Raw genomic sequence first — 20,674 nt, 5'->3', positions numbered from 1 at the left:
ATTATTATTACACACACACACACACACACACACACACACACACACACAAAGCTGTTACTATTGAAATTGGGTAATCTGTTACACATATTGTACATGTTTCAAAGTGAAGTTAATCATAAGATGTATTTAATCTTTTATAATTACATAAACTTTTAGCAAAATGAGTGATTTTTTAAAATTACTAATCTTATTATAATGCTTTGCTGATAAATCATGCTTTCCACTTTGTAATAATAACTTTATATTCTTAATGACATTAAAAAGTTTAAAATTCAAGAAAACTCTGCATAAACATGACTAACAATCCCACATTGAGAAATTGAAAAATAATTATTCATATACCTTTCGTACATCGAGATGTTGCCTTTGGTATTTGGTATTCAAAGACTATTAGAAACTCACAAACATTTTAATATTCTGATTAATTACAACTTTTAATTTACATTTCTTATGAGTTAAAAATTTTCATTCGCTTTGGTCTTCATTTCATTCAAATTAATTTGAAATCATTCTATACTTTTCAACAAACATTTTTCATATTTGATGCAGTCATCGTGTTAGAAAACAGATATTATGAATTTCGTAAACAAAACTCAGATTCAGTTAGCACAATCAAGACTCAGTAAGAAAATCACACACGGAATTAGCATCATATCAATTACCATAAATATTCCGTAATTAAGTCATTCTTCATAAGCAAACCGAACCTATTGTACCAAACATTAATGATCAAATTAACAAAATATTCCTACTTTTAAAGAAATATACAAATTCTACACTACATAACACTTCCAAGTTGAACATACTTTAAGTTATTACATCCATCGCGACCCCTCTCTTGTCAGCCTTCCCACATATAACTACAGACGCTATAGACCATAACGTACAAAAAAAAAAAATGTCCTCTGGGACCTCTGCATCTCTGTCTGCTACTGTCTCTTACTAATTCTCTGCCACCGTTTTTTATACGGTTGCTTGGGACCGTCTATTTTCCTCAGAAAATTATCTTTATTTTCATAACCTTTTATAGATCTATCATTCACATTTTTCATTTATACATAAGATCTTCTCACTGGAGTAGTACTGGAACAGAACGCCAAGCAGAGCAAAGAGACAATTTCGCAGCGCAACACAAAATGTGTGTTAGCATGTTTCTATTGGTTAACCTTTATTTCTGGTGCCTTACGTCTTTTAAAATACTTTCCCTTTCTATCGTTTCTTCTACCTTCTCCTCTACATCATTACCGTTAATCTTCTTTTGACACTGGCTATCTTTTCAAATGGTTTATGGCCTTTTTCCATTTAAGTACTGCTTGTGTCATATGTCCATGTTTGTTGTTCTCTTTGCTCATTTCATATCGTGTACTACCTTCCCGTTGGAATAACTGCTTATTTTATTTCTACTTCATCCGTTTTCTCCATTTCTTCTTTCTTCTTATTTGGTCTATCTTTTTCTTTTCTTTCTCCCTACTTTTTCTTTTCTTTTCTTTTTTATTTCTTCTTGTTTTTTACATAAGAGTACGGTAAAAACTGAGGTGAGAGGTCACCACATACTTATTCAGTTTTTTTTTTTTTTTTCAGAGTGTAGAGTTGCTTCTTCCTTTAATATCACGCCAACAGTCAAGATTCAAACAACCTTCTGGGGCTTCATAAAGAATGCTGAAGTTGGTACTTTTCTGAAAGTGAACTATTATGGAGAGGACACCTTGGCATATAAAACCACAATATGTAACCACACTCACGTTACCACAGTCATAAATAACAAGAGAGATAATGAAGAATCGAGCACTGCGGTATCGTGGCCAGTGTGCTCCGCATGGCATCAGTTCCTCCTGGAGGTGCAGCAGGAAACACTCACCATCACCGATGACAGAAACAATACTTGGATCAACACGAAATTTAAATCTTCCACAGCTCGACTTGAGGTTTTTATGGATTATTTCAGAAGTTCCTGCATCACACGTGAGTAGCAATTCTTGCAAAGAGGAAGAGGAGGAGGAGGAGGAGGAGGAGGAAGAGGAAGAGCATAAACACTAGGACAACTATTTCATGTCATCAGTATCATGACAGAAGGACATTAGAACTCCTTGTGATATTGAAACCTTACGTTCATTGGCTAATAATCTTACGGTTTAAAGTAAATGAAGATAGTGCATAAAGAGGTAAAGAAACAGTCTTTTATCTTTATGTATATTGATGCAAATTTCACAACGGAAAGTATAAGGAATTAACAAGCCTTAAAACTAACTACGAGTATAAAGACATGTCATACTTCCCAAGGATGTGTATCATGGTCTTAACATTGAATTACCGGATCTTGCTGGAAAAAAATAGAAGGGTTTGATGTTGAAGACAGAGGCCCTAAGGAAAAAAATATGATTTTTGAATTATGGCCAAACCTATAGTTTCTACGAAAGAAAAATAAATCTTCCAGGGGAAGGAAAAACGAAAGACAATTAAGAATGACCCCGCAAAAGGAGCACAGAGAATAGTTAGGAACAGACAAATTATACCAGTAATAGTTGTTGAATATATGAATGAACCACTGACAGCTAAGAGACGGGAAGAAAAGATATCTGTAAGAAAGACACTTTGATTGACAGTAGTTCATAAGGTGTAATAAAAACGACAAAAGCTCACTTTTGTCCACCACATCCTACACAGTGACTCCTGTGAGGGAAGTGGAGCGCGGCGTCCCTCTGCACATCGCCGCACCCCAAGGAAGCGATGCCTCCACCTCACTCTGGCAGGAAAAGCAACACCCAGCTGCAGGTGACGGTCGGGAACGTCAACCTTCCTCTGGGTCAGCTGTTTTCATCCCAGCCCTACCACAGACTGAACGTGAAGAGCATTCATGGTGCTTCTCCTGCTGTTGTGAGTTGTGCTAATTACTACTCCGCTTTGCTCAATGTCTATGTATCGCTGCAGGCTGTCCCTCACTACCTTTATTGTCATCTGTTAAGCAGGTCAACATTCACAGGGCTCATCCTCACTCAGGTGTATGAAGGTGTGTGGGAGACCGTCGTGGACGTTGGTTGCGACTTGTCGACCTTCTCTCTGGTGAGCGCTGATGGCAACTTCACCCTCATGCAACACAGCGACCTACTGCTCCACTGTTACAAGGAACTACCGACAAGTACTAAACACTCGTTTTTCTCTGAACATTTCTAAGTACCCATTACAATATCGTCTATCAGAATAATATGTATGAAATAATCTCGGTAATTCTGTATTTTTTTTCATCCACATCTCTTTAGTTTATTTGTTTTCTATCCTCAAGACGATTATTTTACATTTTATGTCTTCATTGCCTAAAATCCACTTATATAGTTGAGTGCAGTTTAGTTTCTTCATAAAGTGATTCCCTTTTTCTACCATAAAGTTTTCTTATTATATTATCATTCTTCCTGCTGCATTTGTTTGTTTGTTTTTATTATTACTTGTATTTTTACGATTATCATTTTTATTACTAGTAGTAGTAGTAGTAGTAGTAGTAGTAGTAGTAGTCGTAGTAGTAGTAGTAGCAGTGGTCGTGGTAGTAACTGTAATGATGGTGGTATACTCGTTCTACAGTAAGATGACAGACTCCCCCAAAGTAAGCCCCTCCCACATCTTTTCCTGATTGGCAGGTAAAGTACATGAGGTGTAACTCCACCCCTTCCCCCCCTTCTCTCTCTGACACACACACACACACACACACACACACACACACACACACACGGCCCGGTAGCTCAGTGGTTAGAGCGCTGGCTTCACAAGCCAGATGACCGGGGTTCGATTCCCTGGCCGGGTGGAGATATTTGGGTGTGTCTCCTTTCACGTGTAGCCCCTGTTCACCTAGCAGTGAGTAGGTACGGGATGTAAATCGAGGAGTTGTGACCTTGTTGTCCCGGTGTGTGGTGTGTGCCTGGTCTCAGGCCTATCCGAAGATCGGAAACAATGAGCTCTGAGCTCGTTCCGTAGGGTAACGTCTGGCTGTCTCGTCAGAGACTGCAGCAGATCAAACAGTGAATTACACACACACACACACACACACCTGCTGTTTGTGGCACGTCATGTCATGCAATCTAATGTATGAAACGTAACGACGGTGTGTGTGTGTGTGTGTGTGTGTGAGAGAGAGAGAGAGAGAGAGAGACCTTTCCATACAACATATCCAAGTGCTTTGTGCCTCTGTTCATGATGGTGACTTGAGACATACCGACGGCTGGGTACGACATTTTTTTCTGGGTGGGGCATTTGCAATATGGGTGGTATATGGTTTTTCAAGGGACATGATTTCTCGAATACGCATATCAAAAATAATGTTGGCTATGTGTATTTTTCACTCATTTTCTTTCTTTTTCCTCTATATTTCATATCATATCTAAGAGTGGCATTGGTCTGGAAGTCCTTTCTTCACGAGCGTTTTCCTCTCTGGTGCAGTAGGAATCCTTGTCTTCGTGATTACATCTTGCTTCTGCCACTTCAAGATGAAACGATCCAGTTTATTAAAAGTAAAATATCACTTGAATATGAGATTAAGGTGATATATTTCGCTGTGAAATTTGATGTTCACAAGTGACTGGTTTGAATATACTTGCTAGCATAAATTTTGCACGTAATAATACCCATTTTCACATTTTGACACAGAATCAGCAGAAAACGGCGGATATCAGCAAAGTTACCAACACTAACATCAGAGCAGAAGTGAAGTCATCCCTGTACTTAGAGCCTCTTCCACCTCCCACAATAATGCCCCCAAAGTCCTGTTCTACTAGTGCCACGCCTGTATATGAAAACTTGGAAGATCTCCCGAACAGTATTTACGATGAGATTGAGTTACATGGCTATAGGCCCCAGGTCTCAGGACATTCCTCTTGAAGGGACAAGGTAAATCATCTTGAGGCTTTACTTGGTAATACTGAAATGTGGCAAATAATCGTACATTGAGACTATAAGCATTAATAAGAATTAATAAGAATATTGTAGTGGCATCATGCATGGATAAGCACTTGTGTACACAATATGTTGTAGAATCTAAAAAGCACGCTGAAGAATGCCATTCAAGAATAATGAAAATAATGAAGAATATTTTCTTTGATTTGTGTTGATTATAAATGAATATAAGACTATGGCTGTTTTTTTTTTTCAAGAGTTCGAATCCCGCAGTGTGAGTCACCTAATCTTGGTAGGCGGTTCCACCTTCTTTAATGGCTTGTCAGTCACTGGAGTGCTTAGTACCGATGGGTTTGTGAAACTGAGCCAAGTGCTTTCCCTTTGTCACTGGTGGATGGACATTACCAGTAACGTTACCTTCTTTCTTCATCTTATCGTTCTTTACGTTTTCTGTGCGCCACGCCATATGACAACGATCATACGGCGCCTTCACATCCTTTGTATTCTTTGATCAATCTATCAATTCTATTATCATTCAATCAGTCACGATTTCCAACTCTTTGAACCTTCCATTATCAATAAATAATATAGCCATGTGTCTACATATCATCACTGTCCATCCCAATAACCTTATCACAAAGATTGAAATTACATTTTTTTTTTACTTAACTTTTACTGAATATTACATTTTCATTCTTACCACAGTTAACTTTTACCTACCAGCTACAACAATGCCCATGAAGAACTGCTAGCACCTGGTTATGTTCGCCTCTCTGTCACATAGTACCATTGTGTGTGTCATATATAGATCACAATAAACGCAAATAATCATTCAGATTGTTACCGAAATCTAGATCATAACAATCGTATTCATTGAGATTTTATTTTAGTTCATTAATATAGTAAGCAAAAGACAGTGAAGACAGATTTTCTCCATCAGATATTTGTTAATTTGATACTGAACAGAGTTTAATGTCATTAAATACACTATGAATAAATTTTAACAGCTTACCATTAACTTTACGTCTCATAGATTTATATCGTAATCCTTCCTTTCATACTATAACAAACGTTTCTTTAAAATAAATAACTGCATAAATAGATGAATATTTTTTTTCAGTTGGACAAATCAACAATACAGTTGAGCAATGACATGTACGAGTATGTGATCCAGAACATAACACCCCCTGTCTAAAGCCATGCTTGTATTTCATTTACCATCTGATGAAACTCAGAGCACTAGACTCATGGCAAATGCATTTTAACATTAACAAATGCAAAGTATTTAGCGTAGGTAGAAAATATCCACACAATAGGTAAACAGTAAACAACGGAGCTTTGGTAGGTTCAGGATGTGAGAAGGATATAAGAGTTATAATCAGCTCCGATCTCGGTCTAAAAAAAGTACAATAAAGAGGCTAGAAATAAAGCAAATAGAGTGTTTCGTTTGATTCTTACGAGTGTTAAAAGATTTCCCTAAATAAAATCTAAATTACATTCGGCGTTGGTCAGACTTCATCTAGATCTGTGATTCTCAAGCTTTGTTCCACGGAGGCCCAAGGTTCCGTGAAGACCTTTCATGATTTCCTTGGTAAAGATTTATACATGTTTGACAAATGCTTACCTTGATTCATCAATAAGTGTAGGACTGGATGAGTATGAAAGGGATTAAATCATTTGCATTCTAGGTGAGAGAGAGAGAGAGAGAGAGAGAGAGAGAGAGAGAGAGAGAGAGAGAGAGAGAGAGAGAGAGAGAGAGAAATATCACCTATTTTGGGAGGAGGTTCTACCAATATTGGATGAGGGGCTCGTAGGGGGAATTGCGAAAAGATTCCTAAATTTGAAGAGTTCGAGAGCCACTGGTTTACACGATATTTTACAGTTCTGGTACGTCCATTAAAGGAAAGATATAGGTCTAATAGAATGAATACAAAGGAAAGTGACGAAAAAGCTACAAAAGATGAGATATATTCATTATGCGACAAGACTGAAGCTGTTGAATTTGGATTCCTTAAATAGACATAGGTTAACAGAGTACCTGATACAAGTCTTTAAACGGTATTGGAGTTATAACAAACATGACATTGAAAAGTTAGAAGCAATAGTCAGGATTGAATCAGAAATAATGGGTTAAACGCTTGAATATTTATGTTTAAGGAAGAGATGGGAAAGAACTGGTTGTCATATATATTTTTTTTTTTATTACGTTATGGCCTATAGCCCCTGTAGGCATACTTAAAGAGTATATGTGGGAAGCGCTGTTCAGCTTCCGCCCATTAGTGGCGCAGGCAGTTTTACTTATAGTGGTACCCATATTAGGGCCTTTATCACCACCCAAGCGCATCTTAGCTGTATGCTTTTTGAACCTGGGTATCATGAGACATCTAAGTAACTTTAAACCACTCGACAAATGGTATAGCTTCAGAGCGGAATGTGGTGGGGTTCGAACCTACACGTGGACGTCTGCCCGATCCCACGCTCACCACCTTATCCACTACGCCATGAATGGAACACACTCTGTTATCATATTGTTAATGCTAAGTCAATAGGGAGCTTTTAAAACAAGATTATAGACAGATATATATGCATAGGGATGATGGGTGAAAATAGGTAGGTATGTTCTATACAGGGAGTACCACGTGTATAGTCCTGATGGCCTCTTGCAGCTTCCCTTATCTTCATATGTTCTTATGCCCTTATTGTTTAATCAATTCAAGAAGGAAGTAAGCTTCCACATACAACTCAACAAAGTAATGCCTCTACATATAGTTCCTGCCCTTGATCTCTAAAGCTCTTTGTGTCTTGATATCTCCCTTGTTTTTACACAACAATACTATTACATCAGTCTATCACTCTGATGGAAACACCTCCATCTGGGATCTTTTCCAATAGCTTAGCATAAAGACCACAGTAAATCTTTGGTATATTCAATATATTCACTGATAAGACTGTCCGTTTGTGTGACTGCAACAAAATTCTCTCTCTCTCTCTCTCTCTCTCTCTCTCTCTCTCTCTCTCTCTCTCTCTCTCTCTCTCTCTCTCTGTGTGTGTGTGTGTGTGTGTGTGTGTGTGTGTGTGTGTTTGAGAGAGAGAGAGAGAGAGAGAGAGAGTGTGTGTGTGTGTGTGTGTAATAATAATAATAATAATATTTCGGTTTATTTGAATGGCAGCTAGTACAGGTACAGAGCTGAAAATCCTACATATTGAATCAATTTATACATGGATATATTCTTATATAATAACAATCATACTTCTTAAGTCTACACACCCCCCATTTTGGCACCTTACATATGGTGCGCGGCAGCTATTTATTGGGCCAAATAAGCCTAGTGGCCTAGGCCCCAGGGTGATGCTACCCCAAGTACATTTTGTTTTTGTTCGGTTTGTTTCTCCTCTTACACCAGGTACCTAATCACTGCTAGGTGAACAAAGGCCACACACTTGAATAGAATAGTCTTGCCCAAATGACCTCTGATCTGTTCCGGAAATCGAACTTGAGCTCTCTCGATTGTGAGTCGAGCGTGCTACCACTGCACCACCATGTGTGTGTGTGTGTGTGTGTGTGTGTGTTCACGGTCGCTTTTTGGTCACCATAACGGAGCGTACTCAGAATTGATAGACCAATTCTTCGAGTAGGACTGAGATGAGACCAAACTACACTCCACACACCAGGAAAGTTAGGCCACAACCCCTTGAATTACGTCCCATTCCTACTTGCTGCTAGGTGAAAAGAGGCTACACATTAGAAGTTTCAACCATTTGCATAGACGGGCCCTGGACTGCAACCCAGTTGTGAGCCGACTGTGCTAACCACTACACTACGCGGTGTGTTATTCACCACGGTAGTCTTTTGGTCACCCAGCCAGCTTTTTCCCTACGGAAAGAGCTCAGAGAGCTCAAACTGACCGATCTTCGGGTAGAACTGAGACCACACCACACGCCACACACCAGTACAGCGAGGCCACAACCACTTGTGTTACATCATGTACATACTATTCATTGATAGGTAAACACGGGCTGCACATTAAGAAGCTCGCCCTTTTGCCTCGCCGCTCCCGGGCCCTCTTGGTTGTGAGCCGAAGGAGCATGTGTGTGTGTGTGTGTGTGTGTGTGTGTGTGTGTGTGTGTGTGTGTGTGTGTGTGTGTGTGAGTGTGTGTGTGTTAATCTAAATCTTTTTACCTCAGCTGTGAACACACCATCCCTCGGGTTCCTTTATTTTCTTTTTCTTTTCTTTTCTTTTTGAGGGAAATCTTGCCATGTTTGGAGATTACTGATAAACTACGATTCGCTCCTTTGTTTCCATGACACACTATCTGTCCAAGGAGCATGTTTCTATTGTTGTAGTAGCATTTCCTATTTTCTTACACTGTATCGCTTCCTCCCTTGCCTTGTTGTGTACTCCCTTGTCAGTTGTCTCCAAGAACGAGATATGCTGGCAAAGAAATCTCTCCAACACCACATGTATGTCTGCTACGATTCAGCAGGTCTTCTCGTGGTAAACAAACATGATAACATAAAATTAAAGAGGAGATAGGGAGGAAGGAACCTTGCGTGTCTCCAGTACTGACAAGGGACATTGAAGCTGTGGTAGTGGTAGTGGTGAAAATGATCATGACATTAAGAATAAGAAACTAAATAGAAATAACAGAATAAGAAGAAGAAAAAAATTAAAAACTAGAACAAGAAGAACAATAATAAGAACAAGAATAACAAGAACAGAACAAGGAAACACGATGAACAATAACAACTAATAATAACAATAATAATAATAACAATAGCATTTTTTTTCGGTTTACGTCCTAATAATAATATTAATAATGATAATGATAATAATAGTAATAATAATAATAATAATAATAATAATAATAATAATAATAATAATAATAATAATAATAATAATAATAATAATAATAATAATGATACACACATAGTGATTGGAAGGAAGAAATTCAAGGATTAATTGCCACCTAAGAGAACACCAATGCGTGAGGAACTGGTAATCACACATAAGGGATGTGACGTCACGGGACGGCGCCTAAAACATATAAAACCACACAAAAGCGAGGCTTGCACAACACAGTTTTCTCAGATACTGTTGCAACATATCGGGGCCTCACTCTTGACTGCCGCGAATTTCAGTGTCTATCGCGGAAAGGTGTAAACCAAGATGTGGCCGAGTTCACTGTTGATGACCGTTGTGATACTGGCAGTGATGATCCCGACACCCACGATTTCTCTGTCTATGCCAGCAGGTAAGCATTTTCTGTTCCCGTAATGGATGTATAAACAATTCTACAGTTTGATACACACACACACACACACACACACACACACACACACTACACCGCGTAGTGTAGTGGTTAGCACGCTCGACTCACAATCGAGAGGGCCGGGTTCGAGTCCCGGTAAGCGGCGAGGCAAATGGGCAAGCCTCTTAATGTGTGGCCCCTGTTCACCTTGCAGTAAATAGGTACGGGATGTAACTCGAGTGGGTTGTGGCCTCCCTTTCCCGGTGTGTGTTGTGTGTTGATGTGGTCTCAGTCCTACCCGACGATCGGTCTATGAGCTCTGAGCTCGCTCCGTAATGGGGAAGACTGGCTGGGTGACCATCAGACGACCGAGGTGAATTACACACACACACACACACACACACACACACAAACCTGGTGGTACAATGGTAGCACGTCCGACTCACAATCAGGAGACTTTGGCTTCCATCCCCAAGTCACGCCAAAGGTCATTTGAGCAAGGCTTCTATTCAAGTATGTGGCCCTTGTTCACCTGGCAGTGAATGGGTACCTGGTGTAAGTCGGAAGTTGTGACCCGCTGCAGGGTAGGAGAAACAAACTCTGAATAATAATACACACGGGAGTGGCCTGACCACCCCTTACACTGGGCTTAGTCACTAGGCTCATCTGGCGGCTGGCGCTATCAAGCAGCCGCGCATCGGGATGTCAGATGCCACCACGGGGTTGTGTAGACTGTATGAATGTTAGTATATGTGTAAGTATAATAACATGCAAAATTTTCAGCTGACTCTTACCGAAATATTATGATTATTATCATTATTATTATTATTATTATTATTATTATTATTATTATTATTATTATTATTATTACACACACACACACACAGCTGTTACTATTGAAATTGGGTAATCTGTTACACATATTGTACATGTTTCAAAGTGAAGTTAATCATAAGATGTATTTAATCTTTTATAATTACATAAACTTTTAGCAAAATGAGTGATTTTTTTGTTTTAATTACTAATCTTATTATAATGCTTTGCTGATAAATCATGCTTTCCACTTTGTAATAATAACTTTATATTCTTAATGACATTAAAAAGTTAAAAATTCAAGAAAACTCTGCATAAACATGACTAACAATCCCACATTGAGAAATTGAAAAATAATTATTCATATACCTTTCGTACATCGAGATGTTGCCTTTGGTATTTGGTATTCAAAGACTATTAGAAACTCACAAACATTTTAATATTCTGATTAATTACAACTTTTAATTTACATTTCTTACGAATCAAAAATTCTCATTCGCTTTGGTCATTTCATTCAAGTTAATTTGATATCATTCTATACTTTTTCAACAAACATTTTTCATATTTGATGCAGTCATCGTGTTAGAAAACAGATATTATGAATTTCGTAAACAAAACTCAGATTCAATTAGCACAATCAAGACTCAGTAAGAAAATCACACACGGAATTAGCATCATATCAATTACCATAAATATTCCGTAATTAAGTCATTCTTCATAAGCAAACCGAACCTATTACACTAAACACAAATGATCAAATGAACAAAATATTCCTATTTTTAAAGAAATATACAAATTCTACACTAGAAAACACTTCCTGAGCTTCTATAGTAAGATTTATGAGGCGGCAGATAAGGGTGATAATTATGATATTCTATACTTAGATTTCAGTAAAGCCTTTGACAAGGTACCTCACCAGAGGCTCTTAAAAAAGGTTAAAGCACACGGTATAGAGGGTAGAATATTAGGCTGGGTTAAAGCGTGGTTAGACGACAGGCGACAAAGGGTAGTAATTAATGGATCTAATTCCGAGTGGGGAGAAGTAGTTAGTGGGGTGCCACAGGGCTCAGTTTTAGGGCCATTATTATTTTTAATATATATCAACGACTTGGATAGTGGAATTAATAGTGATATCAGTAAATTTGCGGACGACACAAAGATAGGTAGATTAATTAGGTCCGATTCGGATGCCAAGGCTTTGCAGGCTGACTTGGATAGGATGAAAGAATGGACAGATAGATGGCAAATGCAGTTCAATATTAACAAGTGCAGGGTACTGAGCGTAGGTAGAGATAATCCAAGCAATAGGTACACGATAGATAACGTGGCACTAGGAAGTTCCAAGTATGAGAAAGATTTAGGAGTCATAGTTAGCTCTGATCTCGGTACAAGGAAGCAATGTATTGAGGCCAGAAATAAGGCGAATAGAGTATTAGGTTTCATTTTTAGAAGTGTTAAAAGCAGGAGTCCTGAAGTAATACTAAAATTATACTTGGCGCTGGTCAGGCCACATCTTGACTATGCGGTACAATTCTGGTCCCCACATTTCAGGAAGGACATAGCTCTGTTGGAGTCAGTGCAAAGGAGGATGACTAAAAGATACAGGGAATGAGGATATTCCTATGAAGAGAGACTGAAAAACTTAATCTGCATTCCTTAGAGACATAGGTTAGAGGAGACCTGATAGAAGTATTTAAGTGGTATAAGGGTTTTAACAAAGGGGACATGAATGTAGTTCTTAGGATCAGTAGCGGGGACAGAACCAGAAATAATGGGTTTAAACTTGAAAAATTCAGGTTTAGGAAAGAAATGGGAAGAAACTGGTTTTCAAACAGAGTGGTTGATGAGTGGAACAGTCTCAGTGGTCATGTAGTCAGGGCTGAGTCAATAGGGAGCTTTAAAAGAAGGTTAGATAAGTTCATGGATGGGGAAGATAGATGGAATTAGGTAGCTTAAGCACACAGGGACTGCCTCGTATAGGCCTGGCGGCCTCTTGCAGCTTCCCTCTTTTCTTATGTTCTTATGTTCTTATGCTCCAAGTTAAACATACTTTCCATCCATCTCGACCCCTGTCTTGTCAGGCTTACCACATAATTATTCAAGTATGCCTACAGAAGCTATAGGCCATAACGTACAAAAAATGCCCTCTGGTTACCTCTGCATCTCTGTCTGCTACTGTCTCTTACTAATTCTCTGCCACCGTTTTTTATACGGTTGCTTGGGACCGTCTATTTTCCTCAGAAAATTATCTTTATTTTCATAACCTTTTATAGATCTATCATTCACATTTTTTTATTTATACATAAGATCTTCTCACTGGAGTAGTACTGGAACAGAACGCCAAGCAGAGCAAAGAGACAATTTCGCAGCGCAGCACAAAATGTGTGTTAGCATGTTTCTATTGGTTAACCTTTATTTCTGGTGCCTTACGTCTTTTAAAATACTTTCCCTTTCTATAGTTTCTTCTACCTTCTCCTCTACATCATTACCGTTAATCTTCTTTTGACACTGGCTATCTTTTCAAATGGTTTATGGCCTTTTTCCATTTAAGTACTGCTTGTGTCATATGTCCATGTTTGTTGTTCTCTTTGCTCATTTCATATCGTGTACTACCTTCCCGTTGGAATAACTGCTTATTTTATTTCTACTTCATCCGTTTTCTCCATTTCTTCTTTCTTCTTATTTGGTCTATCTTTTTCTTTTCTTTCTCCCTACTTTTTCTTTTCTTTTCTTTTTTTATTTCTTCTTGTTTTTTACATAAGAGTACGGTAAAAACTGAGGTGCGAGGTCACCACACTTATTTAGTTTTCTTCTCTTTTTTTTTTTTCAGAGTGTAAAGTTGCTTCTTCCTTTAATATCGCGTCAACAATCAACAGTCAAACCACCATCTGGGGCTTCATAAAGAATGCTGAAGTTGGTACTTTTCTGAAAGTGAACTATTATGCAGAGGACACCTTGGCATATAAAACCACAACATGTAACCACACTCACGTTACCACAGTCATAAATAACAAGAGAGATAATGAAGAATCGAGCACTGCGGTATCGTGGCCAGTGTGCTCCGCATGGCATCAGTTCCTCCTGGAGGTGCAGCAGGAAACACTCACCATCACCGATGACAGAAACAATACTTGGATCAACACGAAATTTAAATCTTCCACAGCTCGACTTGAGGTTTTTATGGATTATTTCAGAAATTCCTGCATCACACGTGAGTAGCAATTCTTGCAAAGAGGAAGAGGAGGAGGAGGAGGAGGAGGAGGAAGAGGAAGAGCATAAACACTAGGACAACTATTTCATGTCATCAGTATCATGACAGAAGGACATTAGAACTCCTTGTGATATTGAAACCTTACGTTCATTGGCTAATAATCTTACGGTTTAAAGTAAATGAAGATAGTGCATAAAGAGGTAAAGAAACAGTCTTTTATCTTTTCGTCTTATCAACTCTTCTCCTCTAACTGACTGTCTTGATTCTTTAAGTCACCGCCGCAATGTTGCATCTTTATCTGTCTTCTACCGCTGTTTTCATGCTGTCTGCTCTTCTGAACTTGCTAACTGCATGCCTTCCCCCCTCCTGCGGCCTCGCTGCACAAGACTCTCTACTTCTTCTCATCCCTATTCTGTCCATCTTCCTAATGCAAGAGTTAACCAGTATCTTCACTCCTTCATTCCCTACACTGGTAAACTCTGGAACTCTCTACCTGTGTCTGTATTTCCACCTGCCTATGACTTAAACTCTTTCAAAAGAGGAGTGTCAAGACACCTCTTACGTTAACTGGACCCTCCTTTTAGATTTTTTTTGTTTTTTCTCTTTCTACTTTCTTCTTAACAGGGCCTGGCAACCAGCGGGATTTTTTTTTTTCCAACACTTTGTTTGCCCTTGGCCAGTGCCCTTGTAATGTAAAAAAAAAAAAAAAAAAAAAAATGTATATTGATGCAAATTTCACAACGGAAAGTATAAGGAATTAACAAGCCTTAAAACTAACTATAAAGACATGTCATACTTCCCAAGGATGTGTATCATGGTCTTAACATTGAATTATCGGATCTTGCTGGAAAAAAATAGAAGGGTTTGATGTTGAAGACAGAGGCCCTAAGGAAAAAAATATATGATTTTTGAATTATGGCCAAACCTATAGTTTCTACGAAAGAAAAATAAATCTTCCAGGGGAAGGAAAAACGAAAGACAATTAAGAATGACCCCGCAAAAGGAGCACAGAGAAAAGTTAGGAACAGACAAATTATACCAGTAATAGTTGCTGAATATATGAATGAGCCACTGACAGCTAAGAGACGGGAAGAAAAGATATCTGTAAGAAAGACACTTTGATTGACAGTAGTTCATAAGGTGTAATAAAAACGACAAAAGCTCACTTTTGTCCACCACATCCTACACAGTGACTCCTGTGAGGGAAGTGGAGCGCGGCGTCCCTCTGCACATCGCCGCACCTCAAGGAAGCGATGCCCTCCACCTCACTCTGGCAGGGAAAAGCAACACCCAGCTGCAGGTGACGGTCGGGAACGTCAACCTTCCTCTGGGTCAGCTGTTTTCATCCCAGCCCTACCACAGACTGAACGTGAAGAGCATTCATGGTGCTTCTCCTGCTGTTGTGAGTTGTGCTAATTACTACTCCGCTTTGCTCAATGTCTATGTATCGCTGCAGGCTGTCCCTCACTACCTTTATTGTCATCTGTTAAGCAGGTCAACATTCACAGGGCTCATCCTCACTCAGGTGTATGAAGGTGTGTGGGAGACCGTCGTGGACGTTGGTTGCGACTTATCGACCTTCTCTCTGGTGAGCGCTGATGGCAACTTCACCCTCATGCAGCACAGCGACCTACTGCTCCACTGTTACAAGGAACTACCGACAAGTACTAAACACTCGTTTTTCTCTGAACATTTCTAAGTACCCATTACAATATCGTCTATCAGAATAATATGTATGAAATAATCTCGGTAATTCTGTATTTTTTTTCATCCACATCTCTTCAGTTTATTTGTTTTCTATCCTCAAGACAATTATTTTACATTTTATGTCTTCATTGCCTAAAATCCACTTATATAGTTGAGTGCAGTTTAGTTTCTTCATAAAGTGATTCCCTTTTTCTACCATAAAGTTTTCTTATTATATTATCATTCTTCCTGCTGCATTTGTTTGTTTGTTTTTATTATTACTTGTATTTTTACGATTATCATTTTTATTACTAGTAGTAGTAGTAGTAGTAGTAGTAGTAGTCGTAGTAGTAGTAGTAGCAGTGGTCGTGGTAGTAACTGTAATGATGGTGGTATACTCGTTCTACAGTAAGATGACAGACTCCCCCAAAGTAAGCCCCTCCCACATCTTTTCCTGATTGGCAGGTAAAGTACATGAGGTGTAACTCCACCCCTTCCCCCCCTTCTCTCTCTGACACACACACACACACACACACACACACACACACACACACCTGCTGTTTGTGGCACGTCATGTCATGCAATCTAATGTAAGAAACGTAACGATGGTGTGTGTGTAATTCACTGTTTGATCTACTGCAGTCTCTGACGAGACAGCCAGACGTTACCCTACGGAACGAGCTCAGAGCTCATTATTTCCGATCTTCGGATAGGTCTGAGACCAGGCACACACCACACACCGGGACAACAAGGTCACAACTCCTCGATTTACATTCCGTACCTACTCACTGCTAGGTGAACAGGGACTACACGTGAAAGGAGACACACCCAAATATCTCCACCCTGTCGGGGAATCGAACCCCGGTCCTCTGGCTTGTGCAGCCAGCGCTCTAACCACTGAGCTACCAGGTCGTGTGTGTGTGTGTGTGTGTGTGTGAGAGAGAGAGAGAGAGAGAGAGAGAGAGAGAGAGAGAGAGAGAGAGAGAGAGAGAGAGAGAGAGAGAGAGAGAGCTTTCCATGCAACATATCCAAGTGCTTTGTGTCTCTGTTCATGATAGTGACTCGAGGCATACTGACGGCTGGGTACATTTTTTCCTGGGTGGGGCATTTGCAATATGGGTAGTATATGATTTTTCAAGGGACATGATTTCTCGCTACGCAGGGACAAAGAGGGCCGGGGCACGAGATTTCATTTTATATTCCCTAGGCCTGATAGTCATCTATCACACCTAGCTAATTAACACAATTCTAATAAAGATACATTTTAATTCTCTAATAAGTTTTAAAGCAGTGAAAAGAGTTTTCATATAAACTTATAAAAACAGTACAAACATTAGGTTTTATTAGTTTAAATGATATATATATATATATATATATATATATATATATATATATATATATATATATATATATATATATATATATATATATATATATATATATATATATATATATATATATATGCTGTTACAGTCAATCCAGATCATCTGTGCTACTACAGTCTCACACTTGTCCTCTTGTGGGTGGCAGCTGTGGGCAACATCATTGTCCACTTCTCTCTCAGAAGGTAACACAATATCTTTCAATTATTCTTTATTTCTTAATTCTAAATATCACTGATCTCATATGTGTAGTGGGATCATTGAGTGCATTATGTTACATTAAAATGTAAAGATATCTTTTATCTTTGCTTCACTATGTATACAATAATATATTTTTCACCTGAAGTTCTACAATTTCCATATTTCTTGATTTGATCTTTCAAGTTTCCGTAACACTAACAACAAAAGCCAGGAGGAAATGAAACTATAACATTTTCAACAGCTTAAAGAGATATTCTGAGCATGAGAAATCTTTGTGAACCTCCATTGCTTTAGCGTCTTGTCGTGGACTTCATACAAAGGATTTTTTTTTTTCCAATTAAATCAAAAGTTCCATTTACATCTGCCTCAGCACATGTTCATAATGATAGCATAAAATAACGCCCTAATTCAGACATATGTATCTTAACTACAGTATATAATTGTTACTGATGAAAGCCTCTCAAAGTCAATCGCATAATTCACACAATCCATTTTTCTCTGTATTTACTTTTTTCCAGGTTCTTCAGGCAACAGCACGAATTGAGGTGAGCCAGTAGTTGTGTGTGTGTGTGTGTGTGTGTGTGTGTATTTCTGAGTGTGTGTGTGTGTGTGTTTGTGTGTATGTTATTCACGATGGTCGTCTGCTGGTCACCGAGCCAGCCTTTCCCCTATACGGAAAGAGCTCAGAGCTCATACCGACCGATCTTCGGGTAAGACAGACCACACCACACGCCACACACCGGAACAGCGAGACCATAACCCATCCAGTTACATCCCGAACCTATTTACTGCTAGGTGAACGCACGCGACATGGCGGGGGATGGGGGTGGGGGGCAAACAGAGGGTGAGGCGGTTTGCAGCGCCACACTGGCCCACCACCTCCAAGTGGGAACACACCTTCATAGTGCTGCACTGCTGACCCATCGATTGGTTTCCTTATTTTGCTTCCTTTACTTTGCCTCGCCCATTTGCCTCTTCGCTCCTGGAACTCGAACCCGGGCCCCCTCGGTCGTGAGCCGAGTGTGCTACGCGGTGTGTGTGTGTGTGTGTGTGTGTGTAATTCACCTCGGTCGTCTGGTGGTCACCCAGCCAGTCTTCTCCATTACGGAGCGAGCTCAGAGCTCATAGATCATAGACCGATCTTCGGGTAGGACTGAGACCACATAACACACAACATGCACCGGGAAAGCGAAGCCACAACCCACTCGAGTTACATCCCGTACCTATTTACTGCTAGATGAACAGAGGCCACACATTAAGAGGCTTGCCCATTTGCCCATTTGCCTCGCCGCTTTCCAGGACTCGAACCCGGCCCTCCCGATTGTGAGTCGAGCGTGCTAACCACTACACTACGCGGTCTGTGTGTGTGTGTGTGTGTAATTCACCACGGTCGTCTGCTGGTCACCCAGCCAGTCTTCCCCATTACGGAGCGAGCTCAGAGCTCATAGACCGATCTTCGGGTAGGACTGAGACCACAACACACTCCACACACCGGGAAAGCGAGGCCACAACCCCTCGAGTGTAGCTATTTATTGCTAGGTGAACAGGGCTACACATTAAAGAGGCTTGCCCATTGGCCTCGCCGCGCCGGGACTCGAACCCGGCCCTCTCGATTGTGAGTCGAGCGTGCTAACCACTACACTACGCGGTGTGTGTTTCACTGTTTGATCTGCTGCAGTCTCTGACGGAACGAGCTCAGAGCTCATTATTTCCGATCTTCGGATAGGCCTGAGACCAGGCACACACCACACACCGGGACAACAAGGTCACAACTCCTCGATTTACATCCCGTACCTACTCACTGCTAGGTGAACAGGGGCTACACGTGAAAGGAGACACACCCAAATATCTTCACCCGGCCGGAGAATCGAACCCCGGTCATCTGGCTTGTGAAGCCAATGCTCTAACCACTGAGCTACCGGGCGCGCGTGTATGTGTGTGTGTGTGTGTCTGCCTGTCTGTCTGTCTGTCTGTCTATGTCATTTTGAATTGTCGGAGACATGCAAATTGAAATACCGATTTTGTTAACCAACGAATTATTCCGTTGTAAAGCAGCACTACAACTATCGGGCCGGGAAACCTGCTCACCGAGAACCACCTCGCCGGTGAGTCCTTCCTTCAGCGTCCCGCCTCCCACCCGCACAACTCAACATACCCTGACTGCTCAGATGCAGTCTATGACGAGATAGACGACACTTTGAGCCGTAGACAGGCACACCAGTGAAGAAAACGACGAGGAGGTGCAACGGAAATTTACCTTGACGATGTTTCACTTTCTCTTGGAAGTAAAGATTCTTCTATATTATTATGGCAATCACCTATACTCAGTCTGTTGTACTGACTTCGTGATCCATTCTCATTTGTGTTAATAAGAAACATCTGAAGAAGTTGTTTCTTTTTCTATTCCTTGTCTGACTGTAAAGAAAAATATATCATCTGTTCAAATATAAACGTAAATATCTCACTGTAAAATAAAAACTAATATTTCACGATTCGTTTGATTTAGGTGGTATGGCATATCTGTATACAGGACGATGGAGAAAAGAGAATGAGAAAACAAGGAAGAAAAAAGGAAGTAGAGAAAATTGATAAAGCAGCAAAGTTGTTGGTAAGTAGAATATGAGAGGCCAAGTAAATGTACATCACACAGGAAGAATACTATAAACATTTACCGCATGAGTGGGACAGATAATCGGTGACGTCGGCCTGCTGGACGCGGTGTGCGAAGGAGGGGAAAGAGGAGGTGATTTATGGGTACTTGACCTGCCTCTCACTCTCCCCTCATACCCCAAACTCCGCCTTGTTTTGTTCTGAGTGGTAAAATTATATATATTGACAGACCTATGGACGGTTCATGTATCCTGGAGTATATTAGTAAGGATATTGAGAGAGAAATCAGTAGCAGAGAAGCAGAGATTATAGAAGAGATCGAGAGAGAGACTTGAGATTTTGAAAGGCCGCGGGACAGGGAAGAGGCCGCGGGGGAAATATGAAAGGAATCATGTAACAGAAAGTGGAGTTTAGAAGTTATAATGCAGTCTTGAAAGCAAGTAATTCAGAATTGTTATTAAAATGATGAAGGAATAATGATAGGATGTTTACATTTACTATTTTGATATTAGTTAAGTAATAGTTATGGAAAGAGTAATTGTTGTGACGGTATGATATCTTTCTGGTGTGTTTTGTGAGTGTTTGAGAACTTCGTCGTATTGAGTGGTTGTCGAATCTGTATATATTATTTCTGGTGTCAATG

General features: G+C 39.9%; 2 protein-coding genes across 4 annotated transcripts; both read left to right on the top strand.

The window, feature by feature from the left end:
• Positions 1–2,727: 2,727 nt before the first annotated feature.
• Positions 2,728–5,779, top strand: LOC123516247. Its single transcript, XM_045275478.1, has 4 exons — positions 2,728–2,874; positions 2,998–3,136; positions 4,372–4,496; positions 4,633–5,779. Exons 1-4 carry the CDS (start codon positions 2,728–2,730, stop codon positions 4,861–4,863), a joined length of 642 nt encoding a protein of 213 aa, XP_045131413.1. The 3' UTR covers positions 4,864–5,779.
• A 4,192-nt stretch (positions 5,780–9,971) lies between these two features.
• Positions 9,972–19,880, top strand: LOC123516323. 3 transcript variants are annotated; one of them, XM_045275607.1, is made up of 7 exons: positions 9,972–10,131; positions 13,772–14,152; positions 15,343–15,554; positions 15,678–15,816; positions 17,312–17,405; positions 17,940–17,966; positions 19,477–19,880. In XM_045275607.1, the coding sequence occupies exons 1-7, from the start codon at positions 10,047–10,049 to the stop codon at positions 19,643–19,645; spliced, it is 1,107 nt and encodes a 368-aa protein (XP_045131542.1). In that variant the 5' UTR covers positions 9,972–10,046; the 3' UTR covers positions 19,646–19,880. The 3 variants fall into 3 exon arrangements, with proteins under 3 accessions (XP_045131542.1, XP_045131541.1, XP_045131543.1); XM_045275606.1 differs by having other exon boundaries at positions 19,474–19,880; XM_045275608.1 differs by lacking the exon at positions 17,940–17,966.
• The last annotated feature ends 794 nt before the right edge of the window (positions 19,881–20,674 follow it).

The sequence above is a fragment of the Portunus trituberculatus genome, chromosome 40, assembly GCF_017591435.1.
Source record: "Portunus trituberculatus isolate SZX2019 chromosome 40, ASM1759143v1, whole genome shotgun sequence".
Taxonomy (NCBI): Eukaryota; Metazoa; Arthropoda; class Malacostraca; order Decapoda; family Portunidae; genus Portunus; species Portunus trituberculatus.
Note: the sequence above shows the minus strand (reverse complement) of the source record. Positions and strands in the feature narration are given on the sequence as shown.